The sequence below is a fragment of the Buteo buteo genome, chromosome 9, assembly GCF_964188355.1.
Source record: "Buteo buteo chromosome 9, bButBut1.hap1.1, whole genome shotgun sequence".
NCBI lineage: Eukaryota > Metazoa > Chordata > Aves > Accipitriformes > Accipitridae > Buteo > Buteo buteo.
In genome coordinates, this window is record NC_134179.1 from 22,424,499 (window position 1) to 22,444,919 (window position 20,421).

A 20,421-nucleotide genomic window follows, 5' to 3' on the forward strand; every position below is an offset into this window, starting at 1 on the left:
AGATGAAGATTAGGAACAGTTCAAATGTCAGTCCTAGCCAACTATAAGAAACTAATAATGTACAGCTCAAGAAAGCAGAGCATTTTGCTCAGTTAGGGTAAAGAAAGCTTGACATTTTGGTAAGGAAGCTCAGCCATCCCTAAATAAAGAACATGATTCCTCTTTGTAATACCAGATGCCCTAATAAAAATAGAAAAGCTTCATCAACTTTCTTTCGAACTCTATAAGCTTCTCTAAAGGGTGTCCTGCTAAAATTTCTAATAATCCAAACCAGTGCTCCCTGAGAGACTCATTGAGTTCATGTTGGGGTAGAATGGGTAAGTACTTTTAAAGTAAATTTTCCCAGTGTAGTTTATATAAAATTAGAATAAATGGTTAACAGTGCATAATCTTTTCAGTTTTGAAGTTGTAAGAAACACTTCAGAACTGCATGGAAGAAATAATTTAATCATTTATGATCAAATCACCTGCATGCATGTTGTGTCTCATGCCTATCATTTCTTGCGCTTTTTTTATGACCCTCATTTAGGATATAAGGAAGAAGATTTTAGCTGGCCCTCATACCTAAAGGCATGCAAGGCTCAAGCTGCTCCTAAATCGCTTTTTGAAAACCAGAATGCAGTAAGTCCTCACTTGTTACTAATGGTGTGGAAAGTTGCTTGTACGCTCATGTGTGTGGTACAGCACATTTCAGTGATTGCAGACTTGAGACCTGAAATTTAAGATAAAAATGTTTACAACAGATTCAGTAACAATCTCCACTTCAGTTCACCTCTGCAATTCTAATCCATTAATTTTTTACTAATCTGTTTAAACATCTGACCTGGCACATTCAGAAAAGGTGTATTAAATGAAATTTAAGACTTGTTATTAGTACTGTGTCTCACACCATAATGTTGTGGAACAAGCACAGTCTTTCAGAGGGAGTATTGAAGACAGAGGTAAAACCAACACATTTAATTTTAGCAACATGTTTAGGGCTTTTTTATTTCATAAACCACTAGTCTCTGTTTGAGCCTTTCTTATGTCAGCTAATTAGGCTGCTGCCACTCTGTTGGGGCAGCTAATTGGGAAACTTAGAAATGACATGAATATATTGATTGCAGACACTGGGGAGATTTCTGGATTTATAGTATTTATCTTCAATTAAGTGTCTTTCTCTATGTAGACAGTGATTCCGTCCGGATTTCGAGTGGGGATGAAGCTGGAAGCTGTAGACAAGAAGAACCCGACTTTCATTTGTGTTGCTACGGTAACAGACATGGTGGACAATCGTTTTCTGGTTCATTTTGACAACTGGGATGAGAGTTACGACTACTGGTATGATGTTTTTGTTTTATATCCTAGTGAGATGTATCAGAAATGTGTTAGCTTTAAGCATTATTTTCTGTGATACTTTCCAGACTGTTGATACAGTTACCATACCAAATTTTGCTGGATTTGTAATCATGGCCACCAAAGTATGTCAGAGTGGCAGACTGGAGGAATCAGATTTCCCATGTCAGGTTGCACATAAAAAATTTCAAGATTGTGCTAAGTGAGTGTTCAGGTGTGCTGCTACATCTGGAGTTGTGGATTAATTTCTCATTTCAATTACATAGTGTCTCTGAGGTTGATATCTTTAGTGAAGAATATACACCATGATAATGTGACTGATTGAACCTGGAATTAGGTTTACATATAGTTGTAAATTGGAAGAAAGGCTGCATTTTTTCATAAGGTTCTTGATCCACTTACGCTATTCAGACTGAACCTTAGCCATCTTCTGTAAAGGCATCAGGATAGTGGCAAAACCTGGTTTTAGTCTTTTGTGTTCTACATTCCTCTGAAAATTGGGACCCTGCTATCCAGACCTGTGTCAGAGATGACCTTTCTGCGTGTTGCATGGTGGAGGGGCTTTGGGTATCTCTATAGAAAAGTCAGCGGATGGAGCAGGACATGCTACAAGCATAAAGGTACTGAAGGAAATTCAGGCTTTGGCTGTCACAGTGCAAGTGTGTGTATTTGCACTTGGGTCTTGTTTTGGCAGATCATTTAGAGTAACGTGGTATACCTTACGTTCTTTGCAGTGTAAGTTACTGCAGAACAGGTGGAGCATTGTAAGCTGTGTCTTGGGTTCAGCAGTGGCAACTTAATTGTATAGCTGAGCCTGTAAAAATAAATGAAGAAAGTTTTCTTTGTCTGTATTTGATGACTGCTTAGGCACTATGTCAGTGAGAATGATGTGAGACTATTATGTAACTTCAAAATTTCCGGAGTCCATCTCTTGAAATAGTAATTGTATGGGCAACATGACAAATAAGCTGTAGGAGAACTAAATTATTGAAGCAGCAGTGAACAGGCATTTCAGTGAAGTCAGGTACTGAATATCAAGATAATGGACCATATGAGTCAAAGACCAGAAAGGTTAGTGATTATTTTCATGAAGAAGTAACACAGAACATACATTTCCTTTACAAAGCAGCAGGAAACTGGGGACCAGGAAAAGGTATTCTGAATTTCCTGATATTTGAATGCTCTTTAATAACTGTTATGCCATTAATTAATAATGAAAACAGCAGTTAGGCAAGGCTTTTAGGCTGAACAATGCAATATAACCTGTAGTTTGTTCAGAGGTAGCACAGGTATCTCTTCAAAACATTGCACTGTGTATGGCAGACATACACTGAATTTCTGGCTTATTAATATTCCCATGTCAACAGGAATTTTGTCCACCAGTCTTCTCAGAAGAGGGAAAAGCAGTTTTTAAGTACATAACCAGGCTTTACGTTTCTGCAGTCACAGTATTCTGAAGTGGGTTTTCTGAATTTCATATGTAGAATACATGAAATAATACCTTCTTCAAGGATGAAGGAAAATTGAAGTGGAAAATGTTTAGGTGTTAGAAGTCACTGGAGCTGTATTTACACTGAAGCCAAGCTGAAGATTTGTTCTTTTCATGAAATCGCGAAGTACCTTTCTGGAAGAAGCAAGAAGATGCTGCTGGAAATACTGTGCATGGAAATTAAATTCTGAGCGGCGTGGCCTACCTCTCTGCATTGCTGTGATTGAGAATGGGAGTGAATAGAGGAGGAAGGCAAGAAAATGGGAGAAAAGAACAGCAAATGGAAATAGCAGTGGAATGTCTGACCAAAAGAGAGCCTCAAAATGCATCCTGAATGCATCCCACTTACATTTTTAATTTTAGATATGAGGTTTGTAGGGGCCTTAAAATATCTTAGGTGCATAAGTTGCACATCTACCAACTGGTGTCTGTAATTAAAAATGAGAAGTTCTGTTGGGATTACCCAGAGCAGAGCCTCACAGTCTCCCTTTACCTGCATATACATTTCAATCTCGGAATTACAATGGAGGAATGATGTATTTAGTGTATATAGTTGATTATTTTCAAACAAGGACCTTTTTTTTTCTTTATACCTTTTGTGATTTAGTCAGTTTGAGTAGATTGAACTTTTTCAATCAGGTTAAAAGTTCTTTCCTCTTCTTGGGTAACTAAAAGACAGTTGACTGATTTTACTGGACTTCAGGCAACAGAAATCTGTTACCATCACCTCAGCTTTTTTAGGCTTCAGGCTTTCAGCCTGAAGATACTCTTCCTGCCTTTTCCCTGAGTGTTAGAAAATACATTAATGGTTGAAAATAAGTACCCTGGCTAGAATTAGTCATTACTACAGCTCTTTAATGCATGGTGGTGATACTTTCAGTGTATTATAAATCCCATTAAATTGCTTTTTGGCAGTGGCTTTTAGAGGGAAGAAGAGTGAAGAAAATTGACAAATTTAAGACTTTCCTTCAGGAAGGAGAATTTTGACCTATATTGCACAAGCCATCAGGTCCTTTCCATCTGTCCCATCTTTTTTGATGAAACAACTAATACTACTTTGAAGCCAAAGACATTCCCTCTGAGTGGAATTTCCAAATTTTCTTAAGGTTGACTGAACCTGGAAATAGCATTTGGGAATCTTTGGGTATGTCTGAACTATGAATTAACTACAGGTCCATGCTGGCTTTCAGTTCTCCATTCTCTTACATCTGTTCTGCTTGCACCTCAGCTTCCAAATTTTTTTGTGACCAAACCCAAACACAGATAGAGCTTGTGCAGGGGATGAGGCTGTGCTTGCTTATTGCTGTTTGCCCACATGAGAGATGGAGGCGATGGCAGTGCTGAACATGCTGTAGCCCAAACTCACTGGGTCAGAGGCTTCTGGGTGCCCTCATCCATGTCTAGGTCTTGGTCTGAACTTCTCCTGCAGAGAAGGTCCTACAGGCAGCTTTTGGGATCAGCTTACCAGGAGTGTGAGAAAATACAGTGTCCCATGCTACACTCAGCTGTCTGCCTTGCATAGAAAAAATGATTCTAAAGTGCCTTATGAAGACAAATCAGCTTTTGATTTTTCTGAACCATTTTCTGATCTGTATGAGTTTTGGAATAGACTGAATTTTGGTGTGAGACTAAATAAGAGGCCAGTTCTGCTCTCCACCAGCATCTGCTACTTTGCTAACATCCAAGTCTTTAAAAGTTGTGCTTTGCTTGTTTCATTTTTGAGATAAATAACTTTGCTCCACTCTCTCTTTGAAAGAAACAAGTCTTTTTGAAGGGGTTATATTATGCCAAAAAGAAGATAAAACAATTTTAAAGAACCATGAGTCACGGTGCATACTTTTAACTATTTAAATGGATAATGGACAGTATTTGACCCTAAAGCTCTAAAATTTCATGCAAATCACCATGCAGCTGTCTTATCAGACTTTAAATAGAAAATATGTTAATGTGGCTTGCTATGCCACCTCTGGACACATACCATAACCTCATGGACCATGTTTTGGGAAGTCCTGACCTAAATTAATACCAGCTTTACACTTGCCAATGATGAAGTATTCTCACTTGTGCACTAGATGGGGCTGCAGGATGGTTTCTATGTTTTTCTTCCTTTTTTTTTTTTCCCCCCCTCCTTTTTTTATGCACAGTTAGATGACTGGCACCTCACAATCAAGAAGTCATATAAGTAGCATTCTTGAGGGCATATTATTATCTATGTGTATAACGTGTGTATGCGTGGGTTTTTTTATAGATAACATTTTCATTACAGATTGTATCTACATTTTATAAAGAGAAAACCAAAATACCAAAAGGTTTGTTTTCCCAAAAGGGAAAATCAGAAATTATTTCAAAACAGAAAATGACTATAACACATACATCTTGTTTTAAAGAAAGTGCTGATGAATAAATAAAAACTCTGTCCAGATCTTCAGGTGGAAACCCAGTGGGAAAATGTTTTTCTAAACAAAGTGAATACTCATTTTTTTTTAACAGCGAGCATTATCATCCATCTCTCTTGATCTGAATTGAATGAGCTGTATATATGAAAGAGATTTTTGGGAATAATTAACAGGACAGCTGAAAGTGACCAATAGAAAAATACTAAGTCTTCTTCCATATCTGAGTCTCCTGTTAAGACATGCTTTCTTGCCGTGAGTTAAGGATTGTTGAACTGCATACATGTTCATTTCACACAGAGTGACGCACGCTCCAGAGGCTCACATTGCCAGCTGCCCTTGGCTTTCCTTATTGCAGAATTTCCTCCTGGCCTTTTACATCACGTAGCTCTTGCCTGCTTTGATGTAGTTAAGCTGTCTGTAACTTAGCAGAGCTGCTGTTTGGTCTGTCTCTCTGTGTGGTTCTCTTACAGGTTCAGCTGGCGTGCTCTGCTGCTTTTGGCTCTGCTTCAGCTTCCTGGATTAGCTTTAGTGTCCAGTATGGAAAATAGATGTCTTTTTCTGTCTGCATGTTCTCACATGACAGAAAGAATGGATCACAAGAGGCATGAATTGTGTGGACATTATAATCTTGCTTGATTAGTTGAGCTTATGTGTGTCACCACTGCACTGCTTGGTGGAAGGTGGTGGTGCTCTGCTGCGGTCCAGGGGTAGGTAGGTTTGGAGGTGCAAAATTCTTCAGCTCCTGCTAGTGGTGGTAACCTTTTTTGGCCTAGCAAGCATCCTCACAATTCATGGATCATCGTGTTTTATGAAGAGCATGAGCTGGGTGATCTGCCTTCTGTTTTGGAACAAAGGAGTTAAAAAGCTGTGGGACGCAGCAAATTGGTTGTGAAAAGTCAGAGTAGCCTTTGGCATTCTAGCTGACAAGTCTTGGGCTTAGTCTGATAGACTATTATTGTTCTTCCAAACTAGATAATATGTCCATGAAATAACACACATTAAAGCATAATAGTTTTACTTTAAATTGTGTGTGACTTTTGCTGATCTCTACTTTTTATTGTAAAATGGACTGTTTGAAGCTAAAAGGCTGTGTGAAATCGGTAGGTAAAGATGGACTGTATGACCTGGTTTTGCTGGAACAGGGATGATTTTTTTTTTTTTTCCTGAGGCCACCGTGGTTACAGAAGTTTCTTATAGGCTCATCGGTAATGACTGGAGTTTTCTTTTAAACCAAATGAAAATATTGTGGATGTTTTGTAGTGCTATTTTGCAGTGTTGTGGTGTGTAGCACTTGTTCCGTGTTCGCTCCCATTGCTGTAATGTCAGAGCATCTTCCAGGACTGCATCTTTCATTGTGACATACCTTGGTCATTTGCTGCTTCTTGAATCTTCAAGGCAAGAAGTGTGTGCAATGGCATTTACTTTTCAGAATTTTATAAAAATGTATGTTCAAACTGTGCTTGAAAAAGCAAAACAGAACAAGTGCATTTAGAAGGTTTGTCCTGGTAAGTGTTTTTACACGTCTACCTCATTATTTTAAGTATAATACTGATAATACTGTAGAGACTCATGAGTATGTACCCAAATTTAACTCAGGAGACTTTTGAAAATAGTTTGTGGACATTACTCCAAAACATTTCAGGAAGTGAGAGAGTATGTCCTTCCAGTGCAGAAGGATACCTCATCCATGTAAAATTCTTCCATTTAAAACTCCAGCTTGAGAGGGGTAGAAAAGTGCTAGCCCCCCCCCCCCAGCCTTGCTCATTAGCTTCTCCTCACAGTTACTGTAATGAGAAAGGAAGAGGACAGAGGGAGCATGAAGCATTCACCTTTTCTCTGATTTGTTTGGGGCAAAGAATTTATAGGAGTTAGATGCTGAGTTTTAACAGTGCAAAATTATCACATAAGTCCTTTTGTTTCCTTTTATTAATGGCAGCTTCAGTGATTTAGAGAGTGCCTGGTGTGATATTATAAATACTAAATACATAAAATATAGCTTTATATATTGTAGTAGGACAACAGGTTGGTATTCTTGAAGTCAGTTGAATCCTTGGCTATTGTCAGAGCCATTACAGAGTCTGTCAAAGATAGGTTTTATCTGCTAGAAATTGATCTATTTGGCATCATTACAAAGAGATAGTAGCAGAGCTGTTTCATACATAAAGCCACAAGGTAATTGTAGCAAGTTGGCCAATATTTTTCATCATTAGTGTTTGACTCTCTTTAAGTAGAAGGCTAGAGGAGTGCTCCTTGTGAGACAATGCTTCCAAGACACCAAACCTGCATTTCTGTTGTTGAAGTACATCCACACTGAATTTTAGACATCATGTGAAATTACTTTTCAGATTTAAAAAAAACATACTAGTGTTATTCTGTGTATTCTAAATATGATGTGCTCCTTCGTTTTTCTTTTATGCAGCACACATTCAAAACTGCAATGTGGTAGTACCCCAAGGTTCAGTTTACAGTCTTTTCTGTACTGTTTCCTTTTGCAATCCTTAAAATATGTTTGTGTTCAAGATCTGCAGACCTAGCATTTTGATCTGAGCCTTAAGGAGTTAGGGTGTCTGCTAATTTACCTTAAACTTTTTTCTGTCATTGCACCCTCTTAGGTATTACAGATAATCAACATGTGATATTTAAAAAAATATATAAATTAGTACTACTAATTAGGGGAACTTAATATGAACTTCCAGCATGCTAATACTTTCTGGGTAGATACAGATAATGATTATTTTATAACAATCAGGGAGAGCAAACCCACTGTTCAGGTGTTCAGGTATTTTGCATTAGTACCCCTTGGGCTGACGGTAAAGGGAGAGTGTAGCATTCGCTACATATCAAGGTGCCACGCTTAGATCACTGGTCGGCCCGGACCAGGGAAAGAGACAGATAACACACGCAGTGTGAGCGCCAACTTCCCGCTTTTATTGCGCAGTTAATTCCTTTTATACTAACAAGGGGAGGTGGGGTTACAGGTACATCACAAGGCTGCGACTAACCCTCTAACTTTCCGTGACAACGCGAGATCTTCCGAACGCCGACCCCTACAGGAGAGAATACATGTTGCTCTCCAGCCTAATGGTTGAGACACTGACTTCAGAGAGGGATTAAATAGAAACTGGATCACAAATGAGTGTTTCAGTATTTTATGCAATGATTATTGTATATGAAGTCCATGTTTTCATGCATGGATGCTCTCTGCTTGTCTTCTTTTCTCATTAAATATTTGAGGAGTGTTTAGAAAGCAGCATTCCTTCAGCAGGAGGGAGAGAGGGTGTTTCTATCTAGAATGCCACTTAGCTACTTAAGCTTGGTTTCTTGATCCCTCCATGGGGAATAGGGAATGAAGCCCTTATCAACTTCAACTTACACTGCAGTTTGTTGGCCTTGGTGGATCCTTGGAGTGAGTAAGGCGCTGGGCTCGTGGTTTCTGGAGAGATGGAAATGCTGATAGGGTTCTCCAGAAGAGAGAGGGCATGTAGCTGGGAATGTTTGATGTCAGCTACTGAAGCACCTTTCGGGTTAAGAAATAGTGGAAGCGAGAGCTAGTGCACTGTAATATTGGATTTATCTAACTAAAGAAGGAAATAGGTGGGACAGGCTCCTAAGAGAAGCAAGGTCCCTAAGGACAGATCTACATGGGAATTACATGGTCATATATGAGTTTTCAGCTAAATAGAGGCAAATGGTATGTTCGCATGGCGTAGTGCAGTGCCATGCAGAGTAATGCTAGCTTTTTGTGTCAGCATGATGTTCCTTAGTCACCCTGACTACATAAGTACTATCTACTTCTTTAAAAAACACTGTTAATTGTTCAGCCAACTCAAAACCAATCATTAAGTATTGATGCAGACATAGGGATGGTGTATGTTTCATAGCAGAGTCTGATGGCTTTTTACTTTTCTTGTAGATCAGTCTTACTTTTTGCCTTTACTAATAATATTGAGTGATAATATAATTATAGTATGTAGTATATACTTTAAATATTATATACATTATATGTTATATTGTACATAATGTATTATGTTCCAAAGTAATAATATAACAATATGTAATAAAATTATATGGTTCTATGTATAATAATTAAATAATACTGAATGTTAAACAGTTTTTTCTCTCATCTGCTTTTATATCAATTAAGTTTTTGCAGAATGTGTGTTTTTTTTTTAATTGCTAACAGAATTTGATAGTGAGCACCCACTGCTGCTTTCTTCTAAGCATGATGTAACTGAACCAATGAGCACAGTGAGAGCGATCTCTCCTTGCTTCAGACAGATGCCAGCACATATCAAGTGTAGCTCACCCTGCCTCTGCTAGTCTTCTGTGGTTCTTGTGGCATGCCACAAGCAACAGCATTAGTGTAAAATTTGATGCACATGAAAGAAAATATGGGAAGTTGTTAGTCCCTTGAGTAAGAGAGTTTGATCAGCTTTTTTAGAGCAATTTGCAGTCTTGGATCACTGATTAGTTCTGGATTCTTTCAGGCAGTTTGGGGCCTAGAATGCTATTTTATTCTTTTTTGCTGACAGTTTTTCTTAGGCATACTTTGCTTACGTGCTGCTGGGTTGTAATGAAGTGTTTATAGCTCCATTCAAACCACTCAGAATCTGGTTTTGAATTTTTACCTGTTATTGACAGTGCATTGCAGTTATGCATGATTTTCTAATCTGCCTTCAGGTGCAACTTGGATGATTAATCAAGGTCTTTAAGCTTTTGGTTTAAAGTTTCAGTCTTGGCATTGCGAAACCCCATCTGTCTTTGATGGGATTACTGTGTTCTTGCAACCAGCCAACATGTTTCTACCAAGAGTCTCTATATATGAATTTTTCAGGTCCAGCATTATAGCTTCTCAATGGGGATCTACCACTGAATTCAAGGACATGACTTTTTTGATCTTTCAGTGAAATTGTAAATAAAGCCTTATGCCTCTTTAGGTGATACCAAGTCTGGGTTAAATGTGTTCATACCTTCAGGTTATGTTTGCAGTTTAAGTGTAAGTTGAAGGTGTCGTAGGTTATTTGGAATTTGTTAAATCTTTTTTGTATGTCTTGTTTTCTAAGCATAATAGGATGTCTGAAGAACTGCATTATCAGTCCCCTTTTTTCTCCCCACCTCCAGGTGTGAGGCAGCTAGCCCACATATTCATCCTGTTGGATGGTGTAAAGAACATAAAAGAACTCTCATCACCCCACCAGGTTTGTAATCTGAGATATTTAAGGAGGTTATAGTCAGCTAGCAGCATTAAAACTTACAATAAGCTTATTGTTACTTCTCCTGAATTTTTCTTTCTGTAATTAAGAATTGGTATTTGGGGAGTTACAGATCTTTTTTTTACAGGACACAATATATTGAAAGTAGAAATAAAACAGATACTAGGTATTAAGTATGCACATGTATGCTGCTTCAGTAGAGAGACATCTATCCACGTAAGATACCCCTCGGAATCTGAACAAGTTTGTATTTTTGGCTGAATGTATTCACTTATGCTAAGAGTCATATTGTGAAAATGCTGATAAAACAAATTCCAGGTGTGTGAGATTGTTGCTTAAGAAAAACATCTTCACGTGAACTAAACATGCAAGATAATGGGTTAATGAGAAGATTGTGTTATGTGATCAAAGAATCAAACTTATAAGGGCTCTTTGGAAGGGAGGAAAACACAATGAGAGAGACTATACAGAAGAATGAAAGTGCATTCATTAGTACGAAATATAAGACCACCACTGTTTTTCAGGACTGTTGTGTATAGCTGGATGATCTAAATGCCCTGTTGCAGAAACTGCTATCTGTGGTCTAAGAACATGGAAAATTTTAATTGGTTAAAACCAACTTTGACAGAAATTCTAATAGCCAGCAATTTTGAAAAGCAATCTGTCTGTCAGGAGGTTAATTACAGCCTATTATTAAGTGAAATCCCTTTTAAAACAAATCATAATTGGTTTCATTCTGTTCTAGTTTGTGAATCATAATGGTTAAACTTCAAGTTAAACTTCTAGTGCAGAGTAAAGGCAAAGGACAGGCACTGCCTTTTCTTTAAAAGCAAAGCTGTCTTTTTTTTCCTTGCATAAAGTGTTTGTAAACATGACACTTTCTGAGAAAGACAACATCTTCTTTCATGATGTCTGTAAATAATTTTACAGTAAATGTCCAGGCTATTTTTTTAGAAATTTACTTTAAACAAATTCACTAAAAGAATAGAAAGTAGTCGGGTGTGCTGTACTGTGGTACAAAGCTAACTGATTAGATTGTGTTTGACAGTAAATTACTGTTTATAAAATACAGGATTAGGCTTATAATACTTGAATTAATATCTTGAATTAAGTGGACAGATTTTTCCAGTCCATATTATTTATATTCTCATATCCAAAGCAATTGTGACTTCTTCTGCTAGCTACTCAGCATTGCGTATGAGAAGACTGTTGGGTTTTTTAGCCTACATGGTGAATGTGTTAGAGACAATTTAGAATAGAAAGCGTTAGGCATTCTGTAAATTAGATACCAATTTTATTTTTTGCGCTGCTATGTTTAATTCTGCTCATATTTCTTCTGTGCCAGATTATCCACATGCTAAGCATTTTTCTTGGGAGAAGTATTTGGAAGAAACCAGTTCATTACCTGCACCTGCAAGGGCTTTTAAAGTGGTGAGAAAATGCTTCTATTTTTTTCATGCTTTTAAGTGTATATAATTAATTAGTTTAAGAAGAGAATACATATATGGTGTTCTTATGTTTCTAAATGTATCCAGTTAATTAGTTGCATAATAGGTGGTTTATTTTTATGCAAGTTTGCAGTTCACTGTCAGAAATCAGATAATTATTATTATAAATCACTATTACTTTATTATTTTAGTCATTATAAATGGGATTAAGTGCTATGAAATACTACTAATGAATGTAATTTACTATAGGAAATGACTGCCTAGTTATTAGAAATAATGATATAGCTACTGAGTCATCATAACATATTTTGAACCTATGTATTTCTATCTGTACATTTTAAATGGTGCAATAAATACAGTGAGAATGTAAAAATTATTGTAGGAGGTCAGTCTCATTGCCCATCTAGTCCATTGTCTCTGGCAGTAGCCAAGAGAGAGGGTTTGTATTTAATACCCTTCAGTAGACTTTTTCTTCTGCGAGCTTGTGACTAGGGTACATGGGCAGCATCTACAGGTAGCTCCCCAGTTTAACTATGGTGTTTGTGGGCAACGTTCTTTTCTTTTAGCTTCGTATTTGCTAGTTTCTTTCAGTGATACCCATCTTTCTTGAGCTCTTAGGATTTCAGTGAGGAAAGCGGACTGGTCAGTTAATGCAGAAAGGATTGCAGTTAGGAACCCGTGTCAGATGTCTGCTAGCTCCCAGTCCCTTGTCTCACAGCGTGCTGAAGCTGGTTTGCCTTGGCTTTTCAGATTAGGGTCACTAATTCTGAATAACACTTTGCTAAGAGCTGGATTAATGAAAGCAGAAATGTGGTGCTCATAGCAGTTCCTGGGGTCAGTAGATCACCAGAGTTTATTACTGACCTGCAGTTTATCACTCCAAAATGTGTCTGGCTTAATAATGGGTCTCAGTGTTACGTTCGCAGCAAGAAGACTCAGAGCAAGGATTAGAAAGGTATTGGGTTATATCTGGGAGGTATAGTCCTTGGCAAAACAGTGGAGGGCTGTGACCTTGACTGCATCAAGCTAAAAGCAAACATTTTCTTTATCTCTCATGTTTTAATTTCTCCCCCTGGCATTCAGGGAACAGCCACGCCACAGGGCTTGGCACTTGGAACACCCCACCAGTGGCCCACAGGGTCCGGCTGGCTGTGTCTGCGCCAGGAAACTGAAAAGGACATGCCACAAGAACGCAGGCATTGACAGCATTAAATTGAGGGAGCACTAGCTGTCATGGCTCAACACTGTTCCAGAAACCATGCTAGCAGAGAGCGGCTAGGGATGGTGTAGGTCCCAAAAGGTCGCATAGACAAGGTCATCTGCCTTTGAGGATGGAAGGGAAGGAGAGCTTGACTGCATGGATTCAGCCGTGCTTTGCCTTTTGGTTTCACAGCCAGAGAAAATCCCCTCCCTGCTTTCTGTACTAATATAGTGGTAACCATATTCATGCTAATTGTGATTAAACAATAAGAACTATTTAATGGGAATAAACCGCTGATTGTGTTGGAGTTTGGGTGAAGGCTTCCTGAGACAGCCACAGTATATTATATTGTATTATGGGAGAAAATAAGAGTTCTTAAGCTGCAGCTGAGGAAAAAACACTGATGTTCTGGAAAGTCTTAGAGAGACAGATACGTTATTTTCCTAGAAATCTAAAATAAAAAACATAACATGTCTTGTGCATATGTTCCTTTAAAATGGAAATAATTTTTGCTTTAGATTTCATAGCTGTAGATGGCAAAGATAAAATCTGATACTACTAACAGAGACACCTTTTTTGCCAAAACAGTATTACAAACCAGGTATTTGGTCCTGTTTGGTTCTGAGTGAGTATTTGCTGTTATACCATGGTTTAGTTATGTTTTCAGTAGGAGACCAAAAAAGAGTGTTTGATCCACAAAGCGAAAATACATACTAAAACCCACAAATATATTTCCTGTAGACAATTTCATAGACATTTCAGGCTGCTGGTATGTAATACTTCATTCAATACTGCATTGAAACTGATGGCCAAAATCTTGGGAAAACTTTTCTAGAGAATTTAGGAAAAAACTCAACTGATGTAAAATAAAGATTCCTACTTACTTGCTTGGAGGGCTTGAATGGAGAACCTGGAATCCCAAAGTAGTGACTTTATTTCTCTAGTTTAGTAACACTGGTTTGAATGATCTTTTTATACTTGGATTTGTTGGAGGGGAGAGCAGATCTGAGAAAATGAAAGCAGAAAGTTTGCTATGTATTTTACATACTTTACAGTTTTGTGAGATTTTTGAGGTTTTCTTCTGTTTCTTGTAATACTGTTCTTTTCTAGAAACCTTCTCATGGCTTTCAGAAAAACATGAAACTTGAAGTGGTTGACAAGAGAAATCCAGTATTTATCAGAGTAGCAACTATCGTAGATACTGATGACTATAGAATAAAAGTAAGTTTTTCTGTCTTGCTGTACTATCCTGCTTGAGTGACTGATGACTGCTTTATAAAACCAAAATCCTGTAGTTGTAAAATTAAGCACAGGAGGAAACGAGTCACATTGCTGTGTCCTGCTAAGCTTTTCACTGATTAATATGCATATAATTCCTTTGGAATGGGTTGTTCTATTATCCTCTTAGTTATATTTGCTGACGTAGGTAGTTAGAGAGCAGAGTTGAATGTGTTCAAAAATTGCTTTGGGAATAGTTGATATAAAACAGTTGTCTATTCTATCAAGAAATGTGATCATTTAATATCAAGTGTCAAAGGGCTGCTGTGATATTTGTTTTAGGGCCCATAAAATATTTGGCCTAGGTTAATTGAACTTGTCTCTATAAACTTCCAGGGAAAGGAGAGAGATATAAGGGAGATATAAAAAAAGAACCCTGATCTCTTGTGTCTTGTCAGTGACTTCTGCAGTTCTGAAGTTTATATTAATTATTGACTTTAGATTGGATTAATCACAGATAATGTATTTTAAAGAAATTGCAGTTTTCTGGAAGTTGTATACTTGAATTATTTTTCTTTTATTGTACAAAACTAGTTTACTCTCTGAAGCCCTTAACCGTTAAAAGGGCTAGCATATTCCAGATATCCAGTTAGATGGATATGAAGGATATTTGTGTTTGCAGTTTGTACAGATTTATTAGGCATACATGGTATTTCAAGCAGAAATGCAGCTGACATTTCATTTTGAATCTGAATTAACTGGTGGTATGGAGTCATCAGAACTAATATCTTCACACCTACACATTTTCTACCTAAACTTTTAATTTGGTCATGCAAAAACCAAAACCAAAACAAACAAAAAAAACCCTCCCCAGCCTAATTTATTAAAATGTCAGGATTTGTAGTTTCTAGGGTGTTAATTTGACTCTGTAGCATATGTTGAAAGAGCTCTGTATGTATCTGTGTGTACATGCATCCACCTGCATGCATGAGAGATCTCAGCTATTTACTAGTGGAGAGGTCAAGTAAGATTTGAAGATACTTAGCTTTTACCTGAAAAAAACGCATGTATAGCCCATACCAGTGGTTTTTTGGGAAGTCACATACTTCATTTTCTCTTCAGTTTCAACTCCTTATCCTGTATGGTCTAATTTTAGTAAAATTGTTACTTGTATGTTGGGGGTTTTTGTTTGTTTTTAATGGATAAATGCCATTTTTTTAGGCCTTTGCTTACTGCTCTGCTATTATTAAATCCTGGTCAAACAGGACATTAAAAAATGTTTGAATTTTGGGGGGTTTTTTTGAGAGAAAAAAGGCAGAAATTCTTGCTTAATTTAAGTATTAATGTGAGAACTAAACTTACCTGCTTTATTTCTGGGATTTGAGCCTGATGATGCAAGACATAGTAAACAACCAGATGACACCTCTCTCTTTTCTTCAGTGAGAGTATGTCTGGGTCCAGAATCTAATGTACATGTATTTTCTGTGTAACTTCAATAGTTGTCTTAAAGTGACTGCTGTAATGGACATGTCATTTCTAGAGATTACTTAGGGAAACTGATTTTATAGAGAATTTTTCTGATCTAAAATGTATTGTTCTCCTTTTTGATTTTAGGTCCATTTTGACGGCTGGGATGGTATTTATGATTATTGGACTGATGTAGATAGCCCTGATATCCATCCTGCAGGCTGGTGTACAAAAACCGGACACCCTCTTCAGCCCCCACTTAGTAAGAGAAATCACATTATAATGTAATGATGTTAAAAGGCACATGGACTGTGCTATCTCCTTCTCTGCCAGTTCAATCCAAGGAAGAGTAGCAACTAGGATATGCAAAACAATGTAAATGTTACATTTAGTGCAAAATCAACAGTCAGTAATTAATCACTTTTTAGTAGATAGCTTTATTGACCCTTACTGTAATGGAAATACAGTGTTTCTCTGTATGCATAAGAACCACAGTCAAAACCCGAAGTAGTGATAAAGATCTGTTGCATAAAATCCCGGCCCTCTCAAAGCCAGTAATGAAACTGCTGTGGCACTCAGTTGGGATAGGGTATTACTCTTAAAATCTTCTGTCCACGTCCTCTTGAAGGTTAGTATGCTTTTTAGCCCAAAGGAGTCCAGACTGCACTGAGAAGGCACTCCTTTCAAATGCTGTGGCAAATCCTCAAAACCAGCTAACTTCCTTTTTTTTCTTCAGCTGAGCAAAGAGGGTTTAATGGTGCCCACATTGAAGATAAATCTAACAGAGGCATGTTACCAATAATACTGTATTTATCAGTTTGCTCTCTCTGGGGATTTTGTTTTACTTGTTGAAGAAGTGGGAGGTCTGTCATAAATGACCGAAGGTTGCAGGGAGAAGAGACTTTAGTGGTAAGCATATCCCTGCCTATGCCATTGTGTTTCTGGATAATGGTAGTGAAATCACTTTAGCCAAACTTTGAAGAGATGTTTTCTAATTGAGTGCTCTTCTCTGGGATTGTTTTATATTGTGACTCTGAGGTATGGTTTGCACAAGTGCCAAGTGTTCACAGCTGTAACTGAGATCAGAAAGAGCTGTGCTTGGAAAACAAGAAATGCTGAGCAATGCCAAGTACTCTGAAAAAATTAAATGTAAAATAACTGGGATAAGGCACGCACAGATTGTGTGAACGTACTACCTGAAAATTTCTGTACCTCAATTCAGCGTCTCTAAAATGTCAAGAAGAAATGTTTCCTATCAAGAGCATGATCAGAATATATTCATAAGTTTTTTGAGCACTCCAGTGGTACAGTGATGACTGCCTGTTAGGAAGTTAATCATTCTGCCTTCAAAGGAGAGTCTGAATAGAGTGCCGTAAGTGCCAAAGCACAGAGTGAATAATGAGGAGAAGACAGGATGCTGGATATCTTCTTAATCTGAGAAGTGCATCCTGAGTACTGAATGAAGGAACAGTCCAGTGGGAAAAAGTAGTTGGTAGCCACATAAATAAAAATTGTATCATATGGCAAAAGAGCTGAATAAGGTTGCGACATTTCTATTACCTAAAATTGAAAAAAAAAAAATCTTAGCCTAGGTGGGAATATAACACACATACATTCATTTTGTTGGAGACATTAAAAGAAACAGAATGCAGATGTCCGTCGCATACAACACATCATCTCCTCTAGGTGATGGCATAGGAGGCGTTGTTCATCTCTTTCAGCATGTGACTGGTGGAAGTGACTTTTTGATACTAGTTAAGCTACGAAACCAAATATGGACAATGTGACAGGAGGGAAAGTAAATGTCCATTAAATAGAAAAAGAATAATTAACTGCACAAATACTATTAAAATAGGATGATTGCTGAATATTACATTCTTCCAACAATATGACTTTGTGTTATTCCTGTAGAATATGGTATAGAATATAGAATATTATAAAAATGCTAATATTGTTTCCACATCAGTTAAAGTGCATTTCAGGTTTTGTGAAAAGGTTTCAGAAGGAGGGAAGAAAATATTTTGCAAGGCACAATTTCCTCAGTCTGGAAGCTTTGGGTGAACGCTGCACGATGTTAGCAATATTAGTCTAGAGCAGTTATCATAATGGTCTTATTCTCCCAGTATTTATGTATTCATAGTGTTTTCTCTTAAGATGTAGTGAAGCCATCATGATGGATTATGAACTTTCTGATAGCAGTTAGGGAATGAAGAGCCATGTATTGGTGTTGATTTTAATATTGTTTCACAGTGACGTAAGTAGCAGCTTCTTGCATAAATATGGACAGCCAGTTGTAGCTCTTTTAAATTACATTTTTAGAGAGTTTGAATTTAAGTGAAGAGAGACCATTTGTAGGGAGCTAGTTTTTGCAAAACCAGAGTATCAGTGAGGCAGGACTTCCCTTTCAAAAGCATCCCTATTAGGTTAAGTCTCCCTCCAAGTCCACCAACTCGTTACGTTATAGGCATCAATTTTGCATAAAGGTAGAAAAGATAAAATTCTCTGTTCTCTCATCCATTACACCATTTTAAAGCCTATAGAAGTCTTTAGACTTAAGTGTAGTCATAGTATTGTAACATTAGCATAAGTGGAACATTTGTTAAAAAATGCTTTTGGACTGTCCTTATTATACATAATAATTCTCCATCTTTCATTATCCATCTGCGAGCAAGAACCTATCTTTCATCTAGGAAAATTTATTTAGGTAGACCTTTTTATGTCAGTATTGTTATCTGTAGAGGGAGATACAAGTCCATGTACTTTTCCAGTAAAACCAGTACTAGAGAGGCAGTGCATGTGTGCAGATGTGCAGGAGGTGTTCTCAGTTTCATGTACTGGAGTAGGTCTGTCTCTCACTTGCTATGAAGCTATGGGTTATATACTATGTTTGCTTGAACGTCAAAGCTAGTTTTGACAGCTACATGCTTTAATGTCTCTGCAGGCATCATTGTTACAGGATGATGAGAACCAGATAGACTTACAAATTCAGATAAATAAAAATGTCAAAAATCTCCTTATGGCTTGTTCTTTTTAGTAGTGTTTTCAGCCTTTGTTTTCACGTCTTGTTCACTGGAAAACTCGAGCAAAAAATGGAGAAGGTCAATACCTATTACAAACAGATCCCTATCTTTGGGAATAGCAGGGTAACTAAAGCATCTGTGTTCTTGCAAAACAACCAGGTTCCAGCTACAGGTAGTTAATAGGAGAGAAATTTGAAGTCATAGAGTTCCTCTAAGATTTGCATTCTTTACATAGATGTAGATCTCCTGTAGAGATTTACTCACAGAATGAAATTATTTCTCTGGTGGATTAGGTTGTTTGAATCTCCATCATGCCTTTGCAGAATGCATTTTTAAAGTACTTTAAAATTAGGTTTTGTTTGCTTATTTCTTCTCTATGTTTACTGTGATACTCTGGTATTCCTGCATATTTATGTAACTTTTAAAGATTAGATACTTTTTTTTAATCTCATATGTAATTTCCCCTGACATGCAGGTCCTTTGGAATTGGTGGAAGCTTTAGAGCATGGAGGGTGTCCCACAGCAGGATGTAAAGGAGTTGGGCACATTAAAAGAGCAAGACATGTTGGCCATCATAGGTATGTGCTATGAAACTGTAATTTTACTCTTTCAATTGAGTGATGTGTGCCCATGGTTTTTTTAATTGTTGTTCACAAGAAAACAGATCCAAGCTGGAAAAAAAAATAAAATCATGTAAACCTAAATATGCAATGATTTCAGTTGCCATGGTGAGCATGCTGAAATAAACGTTAGCAATCTGCAACTTCATTTCACCAGAGATAAGATTTGTCGAACATAATTTTTTGTCACAATTGATAGATTCAGCTACTCTGTATCTTGGTCCTGTGAGGATTCCGCAGCTTGCTGGCCGGATTGCAAAATGTTACAGAGCGATATGTATAAAGAAATAACTTTTAAACCTTCTGAAATATGAGGCGACTAATTCTATTATGGCTTGGATGTTTTTGTTCTGCTTGGTTGGCAGGGGTGAGGGTTTGCTAGTTGGCTTGGAAAAATGCTAAAAAGGAAATTCCTGTTGATGTATTCCCAAATGACAGCCTGTACAACTTGCTGTTTGTACCTAGTGTTTCTACAGATGCTTTTGTTGAACACCTTCAGAAATATAATACAGAAATGTGGACATCCCAAGCTGTCCTAGAGGAGAGTTGGCATAGGGAGAGCAGTAGAATGGGAGAACAGAATGGGGGACAGAGAGACAATGACAGAGTAAATGGGAAACATTTACCAAGTCAAATTTTCATTATTTTTAAAATATTTACAGTATGAGGGTGAATCCTGAGTATTTCAGTAAGGGATATACAGTTAATGTAACGTTAAGTTGAGAATTACGTATCATAAATATCATCCGATTACCTTTTTGCAAATGAGCGCTTCAGAATTTTTCTTGGAATTTTTCCATTACACAGTCATACAATCCTCGAATGTCATATCACTTTGTGCTTTCTGCTCTCGTATGGTTAGAGGACTGCTCTTTGGTTATTTGTCTATTCATGTTTTTTAAGTATATTATTAAACTACTGTGGTCCAAGAGTTAGCTCTACAATCTTTTAATGTTTTTGGTGGGAGAATTACATCCTGTTGGCTAGAATTATGCTACAAGGTTTTGATGGTGT

At 37.4% G+C, this 20,421-nt stretch overlaps 1 protein-coding gene across 8 annotated transcripts in view; it reads left to right on the forward strand.

The window, feature by feature from the left end:
- L3MBTL3 (L3MBTL histone methyl-lysine binding protein 3) overlaps positions 1-20,421 on the forward strand; it is an 85,999-nt gene that overhangs the window by 43,258 nt on the left and 22,320 nt on the right. For all 8 annotated transcript variants that reach the window (XM_075035688.1, XM_075035685.1, XM_075035681.1 and 5 more), the window contains 7 exons: positions 530-621; positions 1,169-1,320; positions 10,342-10,418; positions 11,779-11,864; positions 14,193-14,303; positions 15,915-16,029; positions 19,263-19,365. In XM_075035688.1, the coding sequence (XP_074891789.1) occupies positions 530-621; positions 1,169-1,320; positions 10,342-10,418; positions 11,779-11,864; positions 14,193-14,303; positions 15,915-16,029; positions 19,263-19,365 (736 nt within the window). The remainder of the gene's footprint in view (positions 1-529; positions 622-1,168; positions 1,321-10,341; positions 10,419-11,778; positions 11,865-14,192; positions 14,304-15,914; positions 16,030-19,262; positions 19,366-20,421) is intronic.